The following is a 7,990-nucleotide window of genomic DNA, read 5'->3' as shown; positions in this document are numbered from 1 at the left end:
ACTTTGTGTTTTCAGTAAGCCACAGCAAGACATCAGGATTGCTCACTAAGTTCCCCTGCTTCTCAATCACCCACTGAAATGCTGTATCAAAGGCGTGAACCTCCTCTTCCGATCATCCCATCAAACTACCCTTTTGCTCTTTCTTCCTATAATTCATCGGCATCAGTCCCCTTGAACTCCCACTCTCCACAGCCCAACCAGGGTTCATTGTGGGCCCTGTGTTACTAATGCTCCTCTTTGATTTCTGAATTTACAGATAGAAGCCACACACTCCAGGGTAAAATATCGCAGTGGATTTGGTTTCTGAAAAAGACTTATCAAATTACTCAGTGGATATGCAAGGATAACTTTCGAAATTTATTTCTATGTCCTACTTGACAGAAAAATTGTCACTTTAAAGCAAAACAATTAGCATAACGAGAATTAAGTTACTGAGTGAGATGTGGTGTTTTGGATCAGGCACACAGCTCTGTCTCTGGAAAACAACAGCGATCTGCAAAGCATCTTTGGTTTTCAAATTGTTGTTTTGGACAGGTAGGAACACTTGTCGGCATCTTGCAGAGGGATTTCATTGCGGCTGATTTTGTGGTGGTGTTTCTTGGTCTCCTAACGAGGTGAGCATTTTTCTTCAACTATTTTCATAACACGTTTCTAATAGTCTGGAAAAACAGAAAACAACAAATCCCGATGAGAGGACTTCTTGATTCTACATCCTTTCTCTTTGGATCCCAAGTGGAGCTCTGGAGATGACCTTCTACCCCTTCCCATCTGCACTACTCAGGGAAGCTCTGGCTTCTATCCTGCTCTGTGCTCATTTCCATCTTGACCAAGCGGTCCTTCTCTCAAAGGTAGAATAATCTATGTGGCTATGTGTTGGGTCCCTCTGGGGTGGTTATTTCCCACTTCTGAGGGACTCAAGAAAATTTTGATTTTCGTGATTTACCAGCTTTTGTTTCATGGTTTGACTGAGAGTACCATCCTTTACAGGTTTCTACATATAAAGGAGAAGGGTTGTTTATGAGTTGTTTCAAAATTTGTGGGAATCATTTGACAGAAATGATCACATATTGAGCTTCAAGGCACAAAATAACAAATTCCTATGGGTGGCAATCCCAGAGTAGATTTTCTTGTCCCCATGCTCGGATGGCTGGAAATCTATTTAAAAGAAAAGCAACGAGAAAGCCACCAGCTGCTCTGAAATTCTGCAATACACTTATAGAAGAAAATGCTAAATATACAAAGACTTGGGACCCAGAAGAAAGCACAATGAAAAGCAGCCTATACTAACATTAACATGAATAAGCAAATCTCTGGAGGAAATAAGTGTCATCTTACTTCTCCTGAAGGCTGACCATGCTCTGCATAACTTGATGCCAGGGGCAAGGAACATAGAATACCCCTAGCTTTGGATTCATATCCTTAAATGACCGTGGTTACAAACACTGAAAAGAAAAATGTCAGGTAAAGAATCACACCCCTGTCCCTTGAAACACCAGGGTGAATATCACAGGAAGGCTGTTGTGGGTACAGCCTCGGTCACGCCCCACACGTTGGGACAATGACTGTTGCTCACTGCCTGCACCACTGAATACTAGGGCATGAGCTGTTTGCCTGGACTCTCCCTGAGCCCACGGAGACAAACCTGGAACTAACGAAGGTTTCTGTTCAAAAAGAAATGAAAAGATTATTGTCAGGGCAAAAAAAAGAATGAACTGCAATAGTGATGTCAGAGTCGAGGCAGCGGGAAAATGAGTGGATTCTTGAAAATTTTGTTTAGCTATATGTACACTGTAACTGGGCCTCACTTGCTTATTTACTTGGATTCGTGTTGGGAGAAATGTTGAAAACGTTTGGGGGGGTTACCTTGGTTCTTCTATCAACGTATTCACTTTTTCTGTTGCTGTAGGGCATATACTGAAGTTCTGGAAAATTCCACCATTCAGTCGCAGGAGAATGAGAGTGAAAAGGGTAAAGATCAGTACATTGATAACATCACCGTAAAGATAACCTAGAAAGAAAACTAATAAAAATGACCATTTAGGAAACTGAGGAAATGAAGCAGGATCGAGGAAAAACCCACTACTTTTCCTTGGAGCAAATGGCACTACAGATATATTGGAGTTGACAATGTCTAGTACTGAGGGAGAAATGCTTGAAAAATCGCAGGACGCCACATGCCACATGCCCCCCCCCCCCCACCAACCCGAATTCGAAAGAACGCCATCCACCCCAGCCGCCGCTGCCCCCCTCCCCCTTGGGGAGCCACTGGTCTTTCCGTGGTGCTCAGGGGCTCCTGAGGTAGCTCACTTGCTCCTGGTGTACCTGAGAACAGCCTTCGTGCCCTCGGACTCGGCGAGCCTGCCCATCTCCCCCGGCAGCAGCAGGCGCACGGCGATCCGGATCTCCCAGGCGGTGATGGTCACGTGCTTGGCGGAGCGGGCCAGGCGACCTGCCTCGGAGGCGACGCTGTCCAGTATGTCATGAACCATAGAATCCATGACACTCACGGCCTCCCGGGAAAGGCTGAGGCCCTGGTGAACCTGCTTCAGCACCAGGCGGAAATAGGTGGCGAAGCTGTCCCCGCGGCAGTTGGCTTGGCACCGGCGGGCCCCTCGGCGCCCTCGCTTCCTCTGCTTGCTCTTCTTCTGGGCCGTTGTGGAGTTGGCCTCTTTGGGCTCCTGGGTGATCACTTGTTCCTCAGAGGTCGTCTCAGAGGAAGTTCTAGCCATGGCGGAGGCAGCGGCCATTAGATGGCAAGAGGAGGCGATGGCGGTTGTGGACGGGGACAGACAATGGCGATTGTGAAGCGGGGACGCTTGGGTACGCAGCATGGCTCCACCTCACGGGCCAACTTGACATGTGATTGGATCAAGTGAATGAAGTCACAGAGGGACCCTGTCAGCAAACCTCCCTGCATCGAAGGTGACTGGATGGTCCCGTTGCTTGGCATCTCATCAACCAATCACAGGGGGCGTCTGCCGGCCTAGGCGCCCCCTGTGGCCTACGTCGGAGGCAGTTACACAGATGCCTCACAGGGCAAAAGCGCATCAGCCCTCCTGAGCTGATATATGACACACTCTGTGCACTTTGAAGGGTGTCACTGAAAACTCCCAAAGTTCAGCAATTTCAGCTCATGCTCCTTGAAGAGAGACAGGCCTCCTGAGCCCAAGGCCATTATGCCGATGCCAGAGGAATGACTGTATCCACGTGTGGACCGTTTCTCACCCATCGCACAATCTACCGTTATCCCTGGCTAAGCCACTCCGGCTTTAGCAGGAACTCCCCGATATGGCCGCCAAAGGCTCCTGGGCATAAATGGACCTGCCGGTCTCGCTGCTGTCTTCAGTTCTGATCAACATCTTCAGTGAATCGGGAGAACGAGAAATGGCCATACCACAGCCTCCAAGCCGAGAAGAGAAACGGAAAGGTGCTTTTATTTAAAACATATAACGACACTTAACATTGACCAGATTTAAACAAAAAAAAAAAAAAAAAAAAAAAAAAGGAAACAAAACAGCAACCACAAATCACAACTCAGAAGCTGTAAATGGCTAATAAGTTTAAGAGACATTAGATTTAAAATACCTAGGAGATTTAATACCTTAAATCTCCTAGGAACTCCCTGAGGAAGAGAAATTGATTCCAAAAATAAAAACTATGTTCAATTTAGAAAGATAGCTTTCATGGCTCACGCCTGTAATCCCAGCACTTCGGGAGGCCGAGGCGGGCAGATCACGAGGTCAAGAGATGGAGACCATCCAGGCCAACATAGGGAAACCCCACCTCTACTAAAATACAAAAGAAAAATTAGCTGGACGTGGTGGAGCACGTCTGTAGTCCCAGCTACGCGGGAGGCTGAGGCAGGAGAATCGCTTGAACCCGGGGGGGCGAGGTTGCAGTCAGCCAAGATCGCGCCACTGCACTCCAGCCTGGTGCCTGGCGACAGAGCCAGACTCTGTCTCAGAAAAAGAAGATAGCTTTCAAGAGCCTGTGATAATATATGCAAAGACATGCCTTAAATGAATTTAAGTAAAATTCAGTTGCAGGATTAAACAACAAAAGCTTATTAAGAAAAACTGAAGAAATAAAGGTCATGAATGAACTGTCATTTCAAAGGTCACGCTGTCAGGCGTATTTCCCGTAATATCTTTAACAAACTACTTATTCTACTCCTAATATATTGGTTCACAATTAAGAAGGACAAAGAATCTCATGGTTGCTATTAGATAACATCCTATGTGGTAAACTCCATGATAGAAGCCTAGTAAACGATTTCTGAACAGTCCCCTCTACAAATGATAATTTTATAAATCTACTTGAACTTTTAGCAAGCCAATCCTTCTCTTAGTTTGGTACAAGGCACAAGAAGCTTGTACACAACAATCTCTGGATTCATATCAGTAAATCACCGTGATTTTTTTTGTTTTAAAAAAAGCAAATAATCAACAGGGAAAGAGCCACACCATTTTTCTTCACAATCTGCAAGGCTAAACATCCCAGGGAGGCTCTCACTGGTTCATTTCCGGGTCACCTCTGTACAGTTTCAGCCAAGGCTGGTGGTGGCTAAAGGGCGGCAAAGCCTTTATTGCCTGAGCCAGTGGTGACCGTGGCATGAGCTGCTCTCATAGGACGCTCCCATCATCCACATGATGCAAAATTATAATATAGAGTCTTTCTTTTGTTCCTTTCATTCTTGTTTTTTTTTTTTATTTTTGAGACAGAGTCTCACTCTGTCTCCCAGGCTGGAGTGCATTGGTGCAATCTCAGTTCACGGCCACCTCTACCTCCTGGGTTTAAGAGATTTTCTTGCCTCAGTTTCCCCAGTAGCCGGGACTACAGGTGTGCACCACCAAACGGGGCTAATTTTCGTACTTTTACTAGAGACAGGGTTTCATCATGTTGGCCACGCTGGTCGTGAGCTCTTGGTCTGAAGTGATCCACCCGCCTGGACCTCCCAAAGTGCTGGGATTACAGGCCTGAGACACTGTACCCTACCTGTTTTCTTAATTTATAATACAGTCATAATCTTTATTGCATCAGGGTGTTTCCCTTTTAAGTTCAGGGGTACATGTACAGGATGTACAGGTTTGTTAGAGAGGTAAATGTGTGTCATGGCGCTCTGCTCCACCGATCATTTCATCACCCAGGCATTAAGCCTAGTAATCATTAGTTATTGTTCCTGATCCTCTCCCTCCTCCCACTCTCCACCCCCCGATAGGCCGCAGTGTGTGTTGTTTCCCTCAGTGTGTCCATGTGTTCTCATCATTTAGCTCCCACTTATAAGTGAGAACACGTGCTATTTCGTTTTCTGGTTGCATTAGTCTGTTCTCAGGCTGCTATGAAGAAATACCGGAGACTGGGTAATTTATAAAGAAAAGAGGTTTAATTGACTCACAGTTCCACAGGACTGGGGAGGCCTCAGAAAACTCACAATTATGGTGGAAGGAAATGCAAACCCGTCGTTCTTCACGTGGTGTCAGGAAGGAGAAAAAGTGCAGAGGGAAGGGGGAAGCCCCTTCTAAAATCATCAGATCTTGTGAGAACTCACTATCACAAGAACAGCGTGGGAGAACCGCCCCCACGATTCTGTCACCTCCACGTTGTCCTGCTGGGGGATTATGGGAATTACAGTTCAAGGTGAGATTGGAGTGGGGGACACAGAACCAAACCATATTTGTGATCCTCCATTTGTTTGCTAAAGATAATGGCCTCCAGCTCCATCCGAGTCCCTGCAAACGACATGATGTTGTTCTTTTTCATGGAGGCATAGTACTCCATGGTGTATGTGTACCACATTTTATTTATCCAGCCTATCATTGAAGGGCATTTGGGTTGATAACTTATCCTTGCTATTGTGAATAGTGGAGCAGTGAACATACGTGTGCACGCATCTTTATAATAGAACTTATTAACATTCATGTTAATATTAACAGTGACATCACAGGAGGAGAAAGGAGGAATCATCTTAGTTCTCTTAGTGCCTCATCATCTTTTTCTTAGTTATTGCAAGGGGCAAGAGACATGTCTCACTACCAGCTACAGATTTACATCTCCAATTCACTACATTTGAAAGCAAGTGTGCAAAAAGTCACAGAGCAGGCAAAAATCATTCTCTGCCCCTCTTCCATGTAATAGGGAAACACCAAGGAACACACATACGGTTTCAGTCCCAGTCATCTTCCCCGCTTGTGCCAATGGCTGTAGCTCATGGGCTGCAGGTTCCTCTGTGGTGAAATGAGTGGAGACTGGGGCTTGACATCCTCTTTGGACACTCCCATCATCCGATGATGCGTAAAGTTTGTGTTTTAAAGAAACAGGAGGTTATGGACAAAAAAAGGAATAGAATTGGGTAAATCTGAAGGAATTGGAAGAGTAATTTCAGAGCTCAAGGACCTGGAATAGCGAGATGCTTCCTGGAAATTCCATTTGGCTCGTTCCTGTGCTGTCTGGAACAACACTTTAAAAACCAAACATGGTTTGGAGAACGCTGTTCCTTTCTGATGACAGAGCTGTGTACCTGCTCCACAACACCACATTTCACTCAGTGACTTAATTCTCGTTATGCTAATTGTATTGCTTTAAAATGCCAGTGTTTCTGTCAAATAGGACACAGGCATAAATTTCTGAATGCATCCTTGCATATCTACTGGGTAATTTGACATGACTTTCTGAGAAATCAACCCCCTTCGGATATTTTACCACGGACTGTGTGTGTTTTACTTGCAAATTCAGAAATCAAAGAGGCACATTTGAAGCAGAGTTAACTATGAACTCTAACTGGGCTTGGGGTGTGAAGAGTGAGATTTCAAGGGGACTGATACCAGTGAATCATAGGAAGAAAAAGGAAAAAGGATATTTTGATGTGAAGATGGGAAGAAGCATCTGAACATTTGATATAGCATTTCAGTGCGTGATTGAGGAGAAGGGGAACCTAGAGTGCAATCGTGATGTCATGCTGTGGTTTACTGAATGCAAAAACTAAGGGAAACAGCTATACTGTCTAAACAACAAATAAGAAGCATCAATGTAGGGAAAGTAATATGAATAAGACAAACATAGTCCAATCAATCTTTTTGTCAGCATTCCCTGTACATGGAGTTCACTTCAGAACATAAGCAATGACCCAAACACAGTACCGAGAAAACGGCATCAACAAGTTTAAAGAACAATTCCTATTCTACGCTCCCTAGAAATGGAATCTCATTTGTTTAGATTTATCTCATTCTGCTCTTCTTCAGGCTAGAATCTTTTGTTTTTGGAAACCGTCATCACTGGCCTCTGTGCGTCATGGGGATGGTGGACTGTTGTCGGATGGAGCAGCACAAGCTTCACACAGATTCATGTAAGCCGGTGAGGCACGTCCAGCCCAGGAGCCACAGCCCAAAATGTGACCAGTTTTCCTGATCCGAACTAGTAAGAGTTAGTCGTCCAGAGGTGTTCCGTGGGAGTTCAAGGGGAAACCTGTGATTACGTGGTTGTGCTTCTTTGGTCCTTCCGTTGGTGGTATGCTTTTAATGCTGTTGATGGAGGTGTATGCTATTTGCATTCTAGGGACACTGCAAAAATATTCCATAGACCGGCTGACTTAAACACTATTTATTTTTAATCTCACAGTTCTGGATGCCAATTGTCACCTTTTTGTAAGAAGAACAATCCTGTTGGGTAAGGTCGACCCTCATAACTTCACTTTAACCAGATGACCTGTGTAGAGCCTCTCTCCAAATGAGGTCACAGAATGTCATCACAACATCCCCCAAATCTTAGCTCACTCCAAAATCAATTATCCAACAGCTCACCTAAAACTCTATATCTGGAATGGGTGAGTCTCCAGGTCTGACTCATGCTGAGGCAGGATTTCTCTCCACCACTGCACCTGTGAAACTAGACAGGTTATCCGCTTCTGAAATACAGTTATGGGACTGGTACCGGATAGGGCTTATCATACCAAAAGCAGGAAATCAGAAAAACTACTGGAGTTCATGCATCCTTA

The 7,990-nt window shown here is 45.1% G+C and overlaps 1 protein-coding gene across 3 annotated transcripts; it reads right to left on the bottom strand.

Annotated features, from left to right (window-relative positions):
* Positions 1-336: 336 nt before the first annotated feature.
* LOC116545999 (histone H2B type W-T) lies at positions 337-3,747 on the bottom strand. 3 transcript variants are annotated; one of them, XR_004266547.1, is made up of 4 exons: positions 2,323-3,747; positions 1,864-1,922; positions 944-991; positions 337-659 (listed from the first exon to the last, which is right to left on the bottom strand). XR_004266547.1 is itself a non-coding variant. In XM_032272373.1 (3 exons), the coding sequence occupies exons 1-2, from the start codon at positions 2,829-2,831 to the stop codon at positions 1,886-1,888; spliced, it is 546 nt and encodes a 181-aa protein (XP_032128264.1). In that variant the 5' UTR covers positions 2,832-2,857; the 3' UTR covers positions 337-659; positions 1,864-1,885. The 3 variants fall into 3 exon arrangements, 1 of the variants encoding a protein (XP_032128264.1); XR_004266548.1 differs by lacking the exon at positions 2,323-3,747 and having other exon boundaries at positions 1,864-2,298; XM_032272373.1 differs by lacking the exon at positions 944-991 and having other exon boundaries at positions 2,323-2,857.
* Positions 3,748-7,990: the final 4,243 nt, after the last annotated feature.

Source organism: Sapajus apella, unplaced genomic scaffold, assembly GCF_009761245.1.
Source record: "Sapajus apella isolate SASKATOON/1434 unplaced genomic scaffold, GSC_monkey_1.0 scaffold491, whole genome shotgun sequence".
NCBI lineage: Eukaryota > Metazoa > Chordata > Mammalia > Primates > Cebidae > Sapajus > Sapajus apella.
The sequence above is the reverse complement of the archived record's forward strand: the minus strand, read 5'-3'. Positions and strand labels throughout refer to the sequence as shown.